Source organism: Camelus ferus, chromosome 13 (genome assembly GCF_009834535.1).
Source record: "Camelus ferus isolate YT-003-E chromosome 13, BCGSAC_Cfer_1.0, whole genome shotgun sequence".
In the NCBI taxonomy this organism is placed as follows: domain Eukaryota; kingdom Metazoa; phylum Chordata; class Mammalia; order Artiodactyla; family Camelidae; genus Camelus; species Camelus ferus.
In genome coordinates, this window is record NC_045708.1 from 6,652,896 (window position 1) to 6,668,483 (window position 15,588).

The following is a 15,588-nucleotide window of genomic DNA, read 5'->3' on the forward strand; positions in this document are numbered from 1 at the left end:
CTTGTGTAAATAGCAAAACTGAAGCTTGAATGAGCAGTTTGTCTACAGAACCCGTGCTCTTAACCTCTCTGCTCCTTGTATAACATCATTACTTTTCAGAGAATGAAGTTTTAGCCCAATCTTCACATTTTCATCACCTAAAGTGGATAAATGCAAATAAATACAACTTTCAACAGTATGACAGTCTGGTGGGTTCAGTCCACACAGGTGGACTCAGTTGAACTTGCCCAGTGTTAGCAGCTCTTGGAACTAGAGCAGTGAACACCTGCTCAGAAGGCGGGACCTGAGCCACAGTTCACTCCTAACCAGCAGAAAGAGAAAGAAAAGCACCCAGGTGCCCGTGCTTGTGGTGTAACGTCATCTTGCAGCACGGTGGCCTGTGAGACAGAGAGGAAAGAGCTTCTGCCTGGGAGGTGGGTTTCTAGGTCCCGGCATGTCAATCAGCCGACTGGTGGGAGTCATTTGCCTCTCAGTCCCCCTTGGTAGAATAAAGCGATGATCTCTGAGGCCCCTTCCAGCTCTGAAGTGTTGTGGCCCCGATGGAGAGATGCCACTCGCACTGGCTTCTCATCTCTCTGAGCTGCCACCTGTCCCTTCCCTTCTGCATGACCAGGAAGCGTTTCTCAGAACACTCGTTATGTGAGATGCCAAAGGGAGCACAGTCTTTGCCGCCAGGCCGCCTGTGGGGAGGCAGGGAGGAGAAATGCTGTATTTGAAGCATCAGCAAGGAATATTCCAGAGTCATTGCTGACGGCTTCCCAAAAGAGGGCCCACAGGTCCTGCGGGACAGGAAACACAGGACAGAGGGCGTTGCAGGTGGGGCTGCTGCCACTACAGATGATTTGTTGTTTATCGGAAGTTTGAAAAGTCCTGTTTCTGTTTTGTTTTTTGCCAACTGAGGCATCTTAGATGGAAAGAAAAAGCTGAGGAGAGGTGTGGGGAAGAACGGACCAGGGCTTCGACTGAGGCCAGGCGCGGGGGATGGGATGTGGGGGCACACAGGAGGGAGGCTGGGAAAAAACATGAGGTTTTTGACCTGCTACAGCGCCACCCGGCACATGGTGGAGATTCCCGTTCTCTGCTGTGACTCCTCCTCGGGGCAGCTGGCCCTCCTGCTGGTGAAGTTACCACCTCCATTTCAGCACTGGGAGTCAGGTCCCTTTCTGCATCAAGTGTCGTATAAGTCTGAGTGACTGCAGCGGACACTGTTTCCCTAATCAAGTTAAACTGCTTGATAAGTTTTTCCAAACCAGTGGGTAACATGACAAAAATTACACTTTAAAACATTAGGGAAATTTTCAAACATAGACAAAATTAGTGATAAAAGTATAACGAACCCCTGTGTATCCAGGTCTTGCCCTGGAACTGGATCAAGCTCCCTGATGGCATTGCTTCCTTGAGTTAGGGAGGGGAGGTACGGATGGGGTGCAGTTTACCATAATGTCCACCCCATTCTTTGCTGGACCAGTGTCAGACTCCATCAGGTGCTGGAAGAGTACGTCCACTCCGAGTGCCCTCATCATTCCCATCCATTACCACTAGGAGAAGCAGGGCTTTGACACAGATTTGGGACCTCACGTTGGCTCTAATTTTATGGTTTACTTTGCCAGTATCAAATAGAACGAAAGAAGGGGCTCACATTTGGCCAAGTAACTTTCTCTCCTCTTTCTTCTCCAGAGATAACTTTGGTCCTAGTCTAGAAGAAAGATCTGGGAATTGTAGAGGAGAAAATTACTCCTCCTCCCATGGGCAAATCCAGTCTACGCCCACTTCAACTGAAATTCAGCCCTACCCGTGATAGATGGCTCTTGCTCCAGCTGGCAGAAAACCACATGAACCAGCACAAAAGCTAAGCCATTGTTAGTTATTTCTGTGCCTTTCATTTTTCGGGCCAACGTTTAGAACAATGAGAGTTTAAGGAAATATGATTTCTCTGTGTCCTGTTCCCTTAGTCATCTGGAACTTAAACAGGTTTCAGAAATCTGGTCAGAGTTCATAGTTCTGTGCCCTTTAAATGGCAACGTACAACTAATCTCAGGGTTTGATGTCAGCCTGTCATATTCCACCAAAGGAATCAATGTTTTATCATTACCAGAACCAATAGCCCCATTCTGGGCAAGGCAATGTCACTCTGGTTTCTCAATAAAAATGGCGTTTCTTCTTTGGAAAGATCATAGCTGTTCATTCAACAAACATTTATTAAGCACTTGCCAGGCACTGCTAGGCCCTGGGGATATTATAGAGGTGAACAAAGTGAACATGGTCTTTGCTCTTGAAATTTTAATGAAAAAGTCAGTAAACAAAGCAAAAGAAGATAATTATGGATTATGATCATTATGAAGGAAGTAAGCAGAGACATGATGCAGAGTAAGTGTATCAGAAGGCTGTTCTGAAAAGGGGACTCAGAGGTGAAGGATATAGCTCAGTGGTAGAGTGCGTATTTAGCATGCACAGGGTCCTGGGTTCAATCCCCAGTACCCCTACTAACACACACACACACACACACACACACATATGAAAATATGACTCAGATTTTTGAAGAGATCCAAATGTTTCTCTGTCCAACTTCTAAACCAACTGAAAAATAAGACAAAACAAACAACAAATGGAGGACCGTAAAAGCACCTTTATTACTGATAAAGTCCAGGTTAACAATTGTAGCTTAGTGTGAGGGTCAAAAGAAGGATTGGTCACTGTGACAGATGGTGTTTTCCAAGATGGCAGTAATGAGCTCTCTGATCTCACATGCTCCTTTTACAGTGTGACATTGAGAGCTGAGGTCCATGCTCCCTCCTTTGGATCTAGGTAGGTCTTTGACGCTGGTGGGAGCGATGTTTTATGACTTCTGAGACTAGGTCATTAAAGATGGTACAGTATCTTCCTGGTTCCCTTGGGATGCTCCCCAAGCCACCCATGCTGTCCATGAAGAGGCCCACGTGGAAAGGAGCCTGGCCCCCAGCCCGCAGGCCTGGCTGGGCTCCCAGCTAACAGATAGCCGTGAGATGGAGCCATTTTGGAAGTGGCTTCTCTAGCCTTTCCAGCTGGAGCCAGGTTACCCTTGTTAATGCCACATGGAGCTGAGATGAGTCATGTCTGTGAGCCCTACCCAGATTGTAGATTTGTGAGCAAGTTAATGATTGTTAATTTTAAGCCATTAAGTTGGGAGGGGCAATAATAACTTATAAACTAACTCCCTCAGTCTAGACTTTGGGACAGTCTGTCTGAGAGAAAGTTTGGGTCTGCAAATAGACATGCTCTCAAGTCCATGTCAACAGAGGAGAAATAAAAACTAAGATACCCTGTGTTTAGAATTTTTGGTAGACTAACTCTACCTAGTTGATGGAAATGGTTCAGTGGCTGTTTCCCCTAGAGCAAGCAACTTCTTCCAGTTTTCCTAGAACGTTTCCAGTTTTGCTAGAACGTTTCCAGTTTTAGCAGTGAAAGTGCCATGTCCTGGGACTTCCTCAGTCTTGGGGAAACTGGGATGGGTGGTCACTCAACCAGGTAACTCATTCCACCTCTCTGAGGAGGAAGTAGATTTGGAAAGAGGCCAGGATGTTAGGGAAAATTCCTATCCATGAAGAGCATGATTAGAAATGACTGTTCCACCCAATCCAAAAATGGGCAGAAGACCTAAACAAGTAATTCTCCAATGAAGACATACAAATGGCCAAGAGGCACATGAAAACATGCTCAGTATCACTAATTATCAGAGAAATGCAAATCAAAACTACAATGAGGTATCACCTCACACCAGTCAGAATGGCCATTATTCAGACGTCCACAAATGGTAAATGCTGGAGAGGGTGTGAAGGAAAGGGAACCCTCCTACACTGTTGGTGGGAATATAGTTTGATGCAGCCATTATGGAAAACAGTATGGAGATTCCTCAGAAAAACTAAAAACAGACTTACCATATGATCCAGCAATCCCACTCCTGGGCATATATCCAGAGGGAACCTCAATTCAAAAAGATACACACACCCCAATATTCATAGCAGCACTATTTACAATAGCCAAGACATGGAAACAACTTAAATGTCCATCGACAGATGACTGGATAAAGCAGCTGTGGTGTATTTATACAATGGAGTACTATTCAGCCATAAAAAGAATGAAATAATGCCATTTGCAGCAACATGGATGGACCTGGAGAATGTCATTCTAAGTAAAGTAAGCCAAAAAGAGAAAGAAAAATACCATATATCACTTACGTGTGGAATCTAAAAAAAAAGACAAAGGACCTTATTTACAAAATAGAAACAGACTCACAGACATAGAAAACACACTTATAGTTACCATGGGGGAAGAGGGTGGGAAGGGATAAATTGGGAGTTCGAGATTTGCAGATACTAACTACTATACATAAAATAGATAACCAACAAGTTTATACTGCATAGCACAGGGAACTATGTTCAATATCTTGCAGTAACTTATGGTGAAAAAGAATATGAAAACGAATACATGTTCATGTATGACTGAAGCATTATGCTGTACACCAGCAATTGACACATTGTAAACAGACTATACTTCAATAAAATATATATATATACCCCAAAAAAAGAAATTGAAAAAATATATATACACAACAGAGACACACACACAAAAGAAATGACTGTTCCCCTAATAGTGACTTTTGAACTGGAAGCCAAAGGAGCTAACTGTGCAAAAACCAGGAGAAAGACATCCCAGAAAGAGGGAACACAGTATAGAAAGACCCTGAAGAAGGAAAGCATTTGACCTCTGCGCAGAACCACCACTACAACAAAACTGGCATGATTGGAGTTCCTGCATCAAGGGAGACAGAAAGTAATGATGTTGGAGAAGTATCCAGAAGCTAAATCAGGAATGGTTTTATGAACTATGAGAAAGAGTACAAATTTCCTCTTATTAAAAAAAAAAAGGGACAACACTGAAGGAGTGATAAGATATGAATTACATTTCTCAAAAGCTTGCCTGACTGCTGCATGGAGAATGGTTTGGTGGGATCAGAGTGGAAGCAGCAAGTCCAGGGAGGAGGCAAGACATGATGGTGCTTTGGGTTAGGATGGAAGAAGCAGTAGGATTTGCTGATGGATTGGATATGGGTGAGCACAGAAGGGAGAAATCCACAGTATCTACTGGTTCTGGGCTTGAGCAAGCCGGGTGACTAATGGTACGATTCATGGAGATAAGGAAAGCTAAGGAATGATTTGTTTCATGGTTTCTGTCTTGGATATGTTAAGTTTGAATGCCTTTAAGGCATCCAAGCGGAGAGAGGTCGCACATGAGCTCAGGAGCCAGGCTGCCTGAGCTTGAATCCAGACTCTTCCACCAACTGCATGACCTTGCGTAAGTTACTAGCCTCTCTTTGTCTCAGGTTTTGTCTCTGTGAAATGGAGATACTAAAATAACTATTGGAGAAGTAGGATTTGATGACAAATGATAATACATGTAGTAATCATTCAGTAAATGTTGGCTATTAATATATTTGAATATATTTGAGTGGGAGAGATCAGAAATGGACAGATAAAGTCTTGGAGCCAGCCTGAATAGATGGTGTTTGTGGCTAATGTTATACATTAGCCCACATCCCTAACTCCCTACTCTTCTGCCTCTCTCTGCTGTCAAGGTGAGGGACTGGATATTAGATCCACAGGCTCCCGTGCAGTTACAAGTGCCATCTGACACAGTTTTGGCCAATGAGTATGAACAGAAATCTGATGAAGGGCTAATGGCAGGTGGTGGTCCACCCCTTCTTTCCCACCTTAAATGCGGATGTCCCAGCTGGAAACCCAGCAGCCGACTCATGACAGTGAGGTAAGTAGCTGGAATGAAAGGCTAGGAGAATCACAGACATGCCCCTTGCATGTCATGGAGTTGCCAAAGAACCACCACCTTCCACTTATCCCAGGACTGCTGGGAAAAAGGGACGTAAGCCTCCACTGAGTCCTCTAGAGTTGGATTTCTTGGTGTATTGCTTGAGGCTGACACAGTAATCAATGCCATGCGTTTGAAGGTGATCCCTTGGTCATTAACATGTAGGCAGAGAAAAAAAAGTGTGCCTGTGAACGCGGTCTCGGTCACGCCCACGTTTGGAGTTGAAGCAGGAGAGGAGAAAGCCCTAAGGAAAACTGAGTAGTTTGCAAGGGAGGTAGCAGAAGTCCAGGAGCGCTTGGCGAAGGAGGCTAGGAGTGGAGAGGGTTCCTAGGAGTGCGTGTGCCCAGTGCTTCCCGGCACAGCCCCTCCCCGCGCTGCTGTCCCCTCGAGGTCCCGCCCCGGACCCGCCTCCCGGGCCCCGCATTTACCGCCCAGTCCCCGCCGCCCACCCGCCAGTGTCGCCCCGAGACCCGCCATGCCCGCCGACTTCAGCGGCACCTGGAACCTGCTCAGCAGCGACAACTTGGAGGGCTACATGGTGGCCCTAGGTAGGGCGGGAGGGGCCGCGCGCCGCGTAGGGGCCGTGCAGCGGCCTCCGGCTCCCGCCGCTTGTCGGGGGTCCGGGCATAGGCAGCCAGGCTGGCCTGTGGGTCTGTCTCCCTGTCTCCCCTTACCCTCGTCCTTCTGTCCCCCCAGTCTGCCTGCCGATCCGCTCGTTAACCCGCGCCCGCCACCTCCCGTCCATCCTCTGTCCCCCTGTCCGTCCGTCTGCAGGTCGGTCTCCCACCTCTGTCCGTCTGTCAGCACTCCAGTCCATCTGCTTGTCCCTCCATCCTTCGGTCTCCCCCATCCCCTGCTCCCCGACTTGTCTGGCCATCTCCCGGTCCCTTCCGTCCTTCTTCCTGCCACTCATACTCCCACACGTTCCCCTGTCCTTCCTTCGCCCCTGGCTGCCAGTCTGCCTGTCCTCCTGTCTGTCGACACGCGGGTGCCCCGGTCCATCTCTACCCCTCCACCGAGGCTCCGCGGACTCCCAAGCAGGCGGGGCTGCTTGTGGCGTGGGCCATCTCCTAGGGAGATTCAGGGACACGATGGGGGTCCGCCCGGGTGAAGGGTCTCCCCTCGCCCCGCAGCTGCTTTAACGCGAGCAGCCGGCTCCAGGATTCCGTGGGAACAGTGGCTGTCCCAGGGAGGATCCGACTGGCAGCATCAGCATCGCCTGGAGCTGGTCCGGGACGCAGATTCCGGGGCCCCAGCTGGCCATCCCCCGCGCCCGCGCCCCCGGATGATTCTGGTGCCGGCTTAGAGTTCGGGAGTCACATCTGAAATCTTCTGTTTCCTGGCTTGTCCTTCCCTCGATGGCTTGTGAGGGGTCAAGAAACCCAGACCCCTTAGAGGCCACTACCGCTCCCCCTACGCGGGGGCCCAACTCCGGCCCGGAGAACTGTCGGTCAGTGTCTGAAGGGGTCGCTTCCCCCGCGCCCCGCCCGACCCGGCTCCGGCGCGCCTGGGTGCCCAGAGCGCTTTAGCAGAGAGGCGCGAAGGGACGGGAACACGGGGGCCTCCACGGTGCGTAGTGGGGTGGCGGGGCTCTGACCAAGGTCCTTGCTTCCCAGAGGGCCCGGAAGATTTATTTCCTGCCAAGAAGACAGAACACCTCCCTTCCCTACCGATTCTCAGTTTGTCCTGCCCTTAGTCTAATTCTTCAGACTTCGTGATTCTGAGCACTTACTCTGTGCCAAGCGCTTTAGCCTAAATGACACTTACAAGGGGAGGACACTTTTGATGGTTGGGCCAGAGCTGCTGGGAGTCTGGGGAGCTGGGGGCTGCTCTGGCTCTGCCTCTAATTACCAGACCCTGGGCCTCAGTTTCTCCGTCTGTAAATTGAGGAGAGGTCCAATTTTTTCTTTTCACTGTGGTAAAATAAATATAACATAAAATTGGCCATTTTAACTGTTTTGAAATGTACAGTACTTAGAGTTCTAAGGCTCCAGTGTGTTTTTAAGATCTCTCAGCCTATGGTAGGATTTCTCCCCTCCGTTTCTCACACCACGTAGGGAAATCTGAAACTTCTCAAGCTAAATCTGATTCACACCACAAAACCTTATAGGCAAGGGAAAAATATTTTTCTCCACCCTTGGGTTCATTGGCTGGGGCCCTGTAAATGAGACTAACAAAAAACAGCTTAACAAGAGACAAACAGAATTTCGTTAACACGTACAGGGTGAATACACACTGGAGGACTCAGAGATAAGTATTTCAGGGAGTGGTTAGAACGTGAGCTTATACGGCACCTTAGCACGGAGTAATAATTTTCCACAGAACTGACAAGACAAAGAGAACGGTATTGTGTTTCTAGGAATGGCAACTTCTGGGATGATAAATGCACGGAGGAACTTATGGAAAATAAGAGCTAGTTAGTAAAATTGATTATGTACATTCTTCTGGTGCCATCTCTAAGCTGATAGGTGTCTGGAATTGTCTCTCTCACTTCTGTTCAACCTGGTACAGAGTAGGGGTGGACACCTTTATAAATTTATGTCCTGTTTTGAGGGGAGGGCAGACAGCTTTTCTTCTATCAGCTTCCCAAGTTCAGCTCCCTGAACTTGTCTTCAGTTCAGAATGATCAATATGCCAAAGTGACATATTTCAGGAGGCATATTCTGCTATCCTTAATTTGAATCTCATTTCCTCTCTATTTCCAATTCATAAGAAGGAATTAATGATTATTTTCCCCAAAGGCAGTAAATCCTGATAATTTACTTATCTCCTCACCCCCAGTTTGGTGGTGGCATGTGACCATAAATCCTTTCTTCACTGGTTTCTCTGGCTAGTATCTGGCTTCTTGTGTGGAGGATAAAGTGTTAAGGATCAGGTGATGGCTGTGAATTTTGCCTTGCTGAGCTTTCTTTCTTTCTTTTTTTTAACTGAAGTACAGTCAGTTACAATATGTTAATTTCTGGTGTACAGCACAATATCCCGGTCATGCATACATATGCATATATTCATTTTCATATTCTTTTTTATTAAAGGCTATTACAAGATAGTGAATATAGTTCCAGGTGCTATACAGAAGAAGTTTGCCTTTTATCTATTATTATACATAGTGGTTAACATTTGCAAATAGTAAACCCCCAAATGTATCGCTTTCCATCCTCTTTCCCCCAGTAACCATAAGATTGTTTACTGTGTCTTTGAATCTGTTTCTATTTTGTAGATGAGTTCATAGTGTCCTTTTTTTTTTTTTTTTTTTGATTCCACATATGAGTGACATTATATGGTATTTTTCTTTCTCTTTCTGGCTTACTTAACTTAGAATGACATTCTCCAGGTCCATCCATGTTGCTGCAAATGGTATTATTTTATTATTTTCATGGCTGAATAGTATTCCATTGTATAAGTATACCACAGCTTCTTTATCCAGTCATCTATCAATGGACATTTAGGTTATTTCCATGTCTTGGCTATTGTAAATAGTGCTGCTATGGACATTGGAGTGCATGTGTCTTTTTGAATTAAGGTTCCCTCTGGATATATGCCCAGGAGTGGGATTGCTGGATCATATGTTAAGTCCATTTTTAATCTCCATACTGTTTTCCATAATGGCTGCATCAAACTATATTCCCACCAACAGTGTAGGAGGATTCCCTTTCCTCCACATCCTCTCCAGCATTTATCATTTGTGGACTTTTGAATGATGGCCATTCTGATTGGTGTGAGGTAATATCTCATTGTAGTTTTGATTTGCATTTCTCTGATAATTAGTTATACTGAGCATGTTTTCATGTGCCTCTAGGCCATTTGTATGTCTCTATTGGAGAATTGTTTGTTTAGGTCTTCTGCCCATTTTTGGATTGGGTTGTTTGTTTTTTTCTTATTAAGTTGTATGAGCTGTTTATATATTCTGGAAATTAAGCCCTTGTCAGTCTCATCTTTTGCAAATATTTTCTCCCATTCCATAGGTTGTCTTTTTGTTTTGCTTATGGTTTCCTTCACTGTGCAAAAGCTTGTAAGCTTAATTAGGTCCCATTTGTTTATTTTTGCTTTTATGTCTATTGCTTGGGTAGATTGCCCTAGGAGAACATTGCTGAGAAATTGGGGAACTTTTGAGCTAAGGGTACATGCATTTTCATGAAGAGGCTTGAGCAGAGAATTCAGCACAGAATTGGGGCAAAGGTCAGTAGAGTTCAGGCTTTAGTGGATTGAAGTCAGGAGGGTCAACATCATCTTTCCATTCTCCACTTGGGTAGGGCCTTAGTTCCTTAGGAACTCACTGCATCAGATTGTTCTGTATCTCCCTTGAGGAGGAACTGTTACCAAGCTCAGGTTCAGCTACTTGCTGCTCAAGAGCCAATACTTGACAAGCAAGTGTTGGTAGAAACGGAAGTTGTTTTAATCAGAAAAGCCAGCAATCTGTGGGTAAGGCAGACTCATGTCCCAAAACCAACTCTGAAGGTTCTGCTCAGCCATGAAAAGTTTTTAAAGGGGAAACAATCTCAGTTAGTCATTTAGGTAGGAGGTCAGATTCTTCGTCATTTTTCCATTGCATGTGTACTTGCTGACTTCTGTTCTTACTTAGGGTGCTGCCTTGCCTGCATGGTCTGTCTGTAAATTTGCTAAGGGAACCACTGGAGGTAGAGAACTAGTCATTCTTTAACTGCTTAATTCTTCATTCCTGCTTATTTTAATCTAGGGAAGAAATCAACAGGTTAGGCAAGGTATTGTGTGCATTTAGCAGAGCATAAGTCAGGAGATAGATTAAATGTTACCTAATGATCTCATTTTTGTAATTAAGGTTTAAGAGGAACAGAAATAGGCAAGCAGAAAAGGGACAAAAGAGCTGGTTACAGAACTAGGACTCTGTTTTACTGCTAAACTACCATTTCTTGATGGCTTTTCCTTTGTTCCTGCATTCCATTACTTCCCTTAAGATCACTGATTACTGACACCCGTTCAAGGGCAAGCACTGTGGCCAGGCTTAGATCACAAAATGGCTTAGATCACAAAATGGCTTCTCTTATGTCAAGAAAGCTATGGCTTGTTCTCCTTCTCTGGAGACCCCCTAACCTACCTGCTTACATTAGCATTTTATACAATAGCTGAATCAGCCTAAAACCTGTTGCCAGTTGCCAACAAGCTGTGAAGAAAATGACATGGCACACATTGCTGTCTTCTATCTTCCACGTGTAAAGAACCTGGACTTCCAGGTCGATGCATTTTCCCCGGGGCAAAACAGGAGCTCAGGGCCAGGTGAGCATAGGGTCCTGTTACTCTAGGACCAGCAGGGGCTTCTTAGAATGCAGACTCTTGTGCCTCAACCCAGATCCCAGATCTGTGGAATCAGAATCTGCATTTAACCGGATTCTTTGGTAATTCGGATAAAAATTAAAATGGAAGAGTGCCGGTCTTTGATACACCAAATCACCAGTGGGGCAACTAGCAGAAGTAAATACTGCAAAGCCTATTTCTCAACTTAAGTGTGTTCTAATGCCAACTTGCACAGAGGTACTCAGACCTTTCCTGAGGACGTCTGCTTCTGATAATGGCAAACTAATCTATTTGTCCTAACTCTTCCACTGAGGATTAAGCAAGACAAAATATATGTAGTTTTAAAAGCTTCTTAGGGAACACCAGAGAGATACGAAAGTAATAAAGAATTGTCAGGACCCCGGTGGCTGTTCCATGGCCATCCCTGAAACCTTCTGGTACACCCTTCTTGGGAGTCCTTGGGCTCCCTGTGACCTCTGTGTTATATTTCCTTCCCCAGAAATCTGCATGGCTCACTCCCTCAGCTCTTGGCTGAAATGACACCTGGTCCCTCTATTAAAATAGCAACCCTTACCTCTAGCTACACTGTGTGTACAAAATCACCAACTGGGAACTGTTTCTACTGAAACCCTGATCTTCTCAGCATCCCATGTTGCTGTGTGTGACTATTTTTTTAAAGCTTATTAAAGATTTCTGAATGTTTAGTAGTATTTGCATGATTAGAATGGTTTTTGAGGTTTTTTTCATTGTTGTTCAGAAACTGTTCAAATGCTGTCTTAATTTGAAGTGTAAATACATAAAGCAGAAAAAGGCAGCATCACTATGATTGAGGCTGGATTGGGTCTTGAGCAATGTCCCCTTGGCTTCTTTGTCATCTTGTCAACCATGAGGGGGTGGGATTTCCAGTACTGCTTCTGCCACGCCAGGCTTCAAATCCATTACCTAAGACACAGCCAGCCAAATGAATCTGCTCTGAAAATTGTTCAAGCTTTTTAATTCACTTCTGGATGGAAGTTTGCCAGGATGCCTGTCTCCATTCATCCAACTTCGGCAGGAAGCAAAGTTGAAGTTGTAAAAGAAACACTAGCGATCAAGTGTGATGAGTTTGAATTTGAAGATAGCCGCCAGATTCTCAGCTTTTGCATCTCAATTGAATGTTGAGATTTCTTCTTTTCTTTTTTTTTTTTTAATTATTTTTAAGGTATTGACTTTGCCACTCGTAAGATAGCCAAGATGCTGAAGCCACAGAAAGTGATCGAGCAAAATGGAGATTCTTTTACCATCCACACGTACAGTAGTCTAAGGAACTACTCTGTTACATTCAAAGTTGGAGAAGAATTTGATGAGGATACCAAAGGCCTGGATAACAGGAAATGCAAGGTGAAAAATTAAAGTAATAACAGAGGCTTTTGTGAGTTAACCTGGCACTCTCCCTGAGGATGCTGCTAGAGCAATCCATTTTCTCTCCTCCCTCATGCAGAGCTTGGTCACCTGGGACAATGACAGACTCACTTGTGTGCAGAAGGGGGAAAAGAAGAACAGAGGCTGGATCCACTGGATTGAAGGGGACCTACTCCACCTGGTACATGCCACATTTTGTTTTTATTTTTGATGCGATTATTAAAGAAAATATTAAACAGGAAACCATGAGCAGCAATCCTACCATCCCAACCCAACTGTTCTCAGTTTGGTGTCTTACCTTCCAGTCTGTAGGAATATTCTACCTTTTCATTTAATAGGGCAACATATTCCAGGTTTCTAAATAATTTACCTCCTGAATTCATCATGTATTAATTGAATCCATATAATAAGGTAGCAAAGTAGCTAAATAATAGTCCATCTGGTTCATGAACTCTCATTTTAGTAAAATATTTTCTTAATTTCAATGTCTAAGAGTATTGATTCAGGGTGTTTTCTGCTATTCCTTAAATTCACATAAATAGGGCTTTTTGCATCCATGGATTTATTCTGTTAGGAAGAATTCACGTAGGGGATCAGTGTCATCAGAGACGTCATTGCCCTGCTACTTTGTTGCATAACTCACTTCCAAAAGGATGGATTAATTTCTTATGCCATCAGCACTTCAAGACCATACAAGTTATAGCTCGACCCAATCAATAAATTCTAAATATAATCTAGAACCTATAAAATTGCACATCAAGGCTTAATTATGGCTTTCAAAATGAGAATTCCTTCCTGCCATATATGTATATTATAATGGCTTACATTTTTTGAGTGACAATGTTGTACCCGATTACTTAGCTAAATCCTCTGAGTGCATTATTTCCCTTAGTCTTCAGGACAATCCTGTGAAAGGGACACTATTTTTCCCATTTACAAATGAAGAGATAGAGATTTAGAAATTCCCCAAGGTTGCAGAGTAGAGATTCAAATCTAGGTCTGACAAGAATGTGTGCTTTCAACTTGATGCCCTTTTGGTCTCAATGTACTTGTGAAATCTCTTGAGAGTCATGAAAACAAAATTAGAGCACTTATCTTAGAGTTGGATGTGGGCAGGTGTTTGAAGGTCTGAGGAGTCTTTGATTACAAAGACATTGAAGATACTTTGATTCTTAGATTGACAAATCTCACCCTCTTCTGATAATTAAAAACAAAGTTAAACTTGCCATCACAAAAGTGTAATACGGAATAACGAAGAAAATCAAAATATGTTTGAGGATTCAGATTAGTTGGCTGTAAGAAGTAATGTTCTAATTGCATGCACCTGTCTTTGACATAGCCAAGAACTCTGCCCCAATAGAGGACAGAAGGACACTTCCTCTAAGGGTACTCGTGGGAAGATTTTTACATGCTGTGATACAATAAAAATAAATAAATATTTGGTCTTTGTACCTGATTCCTAAAACTTCTGGAATCTCCAGGGTAATGAGTGTCTTCTATATGCTAATGAGATGCTTGGTGGCTGGGGACCCCAGATAGCTTCAGGATAGGGGCTGCTCCCAAGAAAGATGGAGGCTAGATTAGAAAGTTGGAACTTTCAGCCCAGCCCCCAACCTCAGACGAGGCAAGAAGGGCTAGAGATTGAGTTACCCATCAATGGCCAGGGATGTAAGCAATCATGCCTATGTAATGAAACCACCATAAAAACTCCTACATACAGGGGTTCAGAGAGCTTCTGGGTTGGTGAAAACATTGAAGGGCTGGAAGGGTACCATTTCTGGAGGTGGCATGGAAGCTCAGCACCCCCCATCCCCTCTGCAATACCTTGCCCTGTGCATCTCTTCCATTTGGCTGTTTCTAAGCTGTATCCTTTATAATAAACCTGTAAATGTAAGCAAAGAGTGTTTCTGTCAGCCAGTCTAACAAGTTAGTGAGCCTGAGGAGGGGGTTAGTTGGTCAGAAGTATGGGTGGCCTGGAACTTGCGATTGATATCGCAAGTGGGGCGATCTTGTGACGCTAAGCCCTTATCTTGTGGGGTCTGCACTAGCTCTGGGTCCTTAGCATCAGAATTGAATTAAATTGTTGGATACCCAGTTTGGCATCAGAGAGTAGGAGAAGTGAGCTTGGAAAAGACATGTATTTGTGTCCGAATTGTTGTAATGATAATAATAGACCACGTGACAACTCAATTTCTTTTGTCTTCCCTTCCTCCCGGTCCCCAGGAAATGTTCTGTGAAGGCCAAGTGTGCAAACAGACGTTCCAGAGAGCTTGATCTGTATCCAGCCACAGAGCCCCCATGTACTGCTGCTGCTCAGTACTGAATTATATCCCAGATGAACAAATGTTGATGATCTGAATTATATTGCAGATGTCCTGGTTTGGGACGGGCCTTGGTGGGAGAGATGTCACACAGCCTGTGCCAAGAACCATCTGGATTGTGAGAAAATTTCTCAGCTTCAATAAACTTGTCCAGTGATTCTGACTTTTTCCTTCTACATTTAGCATATCTCCTTCTTTTTCAGAAGTATTCAAAAGCCTCCTTAGGCACACCCCTGACACACTGATAAACTAGTTGTAATTCCCACCTTCAAATCCTAGTGAGGAAGATGGACAAAACAAGCCATCTGAACGCTGGTGACAAGTACAGGCAGCTATGAGAGCCTGGGAGAGGCAAACCTGTCATCTGGGGATAGGCAAGTGGTGGCAGGGTCTGGGGTATTTCTGAAGGTGATCTTTAAGCTGAGACCTGAAGCAGAGGTAAGCAGGAAGCATTGGGGTGGGGAGACGAAGCTGGGGAACCTGGAATGACCATCAGGCCCTATCATGAAGAATCTTGAATGTGAGGTTGAAGAGGTGAGATTTTTGTCCCCAAAGTGATAGGAAGACGGTGATGGATATTAAGCTGATATGCACAACCAGATTAGCTCATAGAAAGTGCTTCTGACTGCAGAGGGAAGAAAGGATGGGAGGTGGGACGAATGAACTACTTAGATGATTAATTTCTTGAATATGTGTAAGCACATTTGACTGTCCTTTATGATTGGATTACCACATTCTG

At 44.5% G+C, this 15,588-nt stretch overlaps 1 protein-coding gene across 1 annotated transcript; it reads left to right on the top strand.

Moving 5' to 3' along the window:
- The first annotated feature begins 6,149 nt into the window (after positions 1-6,149).
- Positions 6,150-15,025, top strand: RBP7 (retinol binding protein 7). The gene is made up of 4 exons (XM_032495153.1): positions 6,150-6,407; positions 12,329-12,507; positions 12,608-12,709; positions 14,752-15,025. The coding sequence occupies exons 1-4, from the start codon at positions 6,335-6,337 to the stop codon at positions 14,800-14,802; spliced, it is 405 nt and encodes a 134-aa protein (XP_032351044.1). The 5' UTR covers positions 6,150-6,334; the 3' UTR covers positions 14,803-15,025.
- The last annotated feature ends 563 nt before the right edge of the window (positions 15,026-15,588 follow it).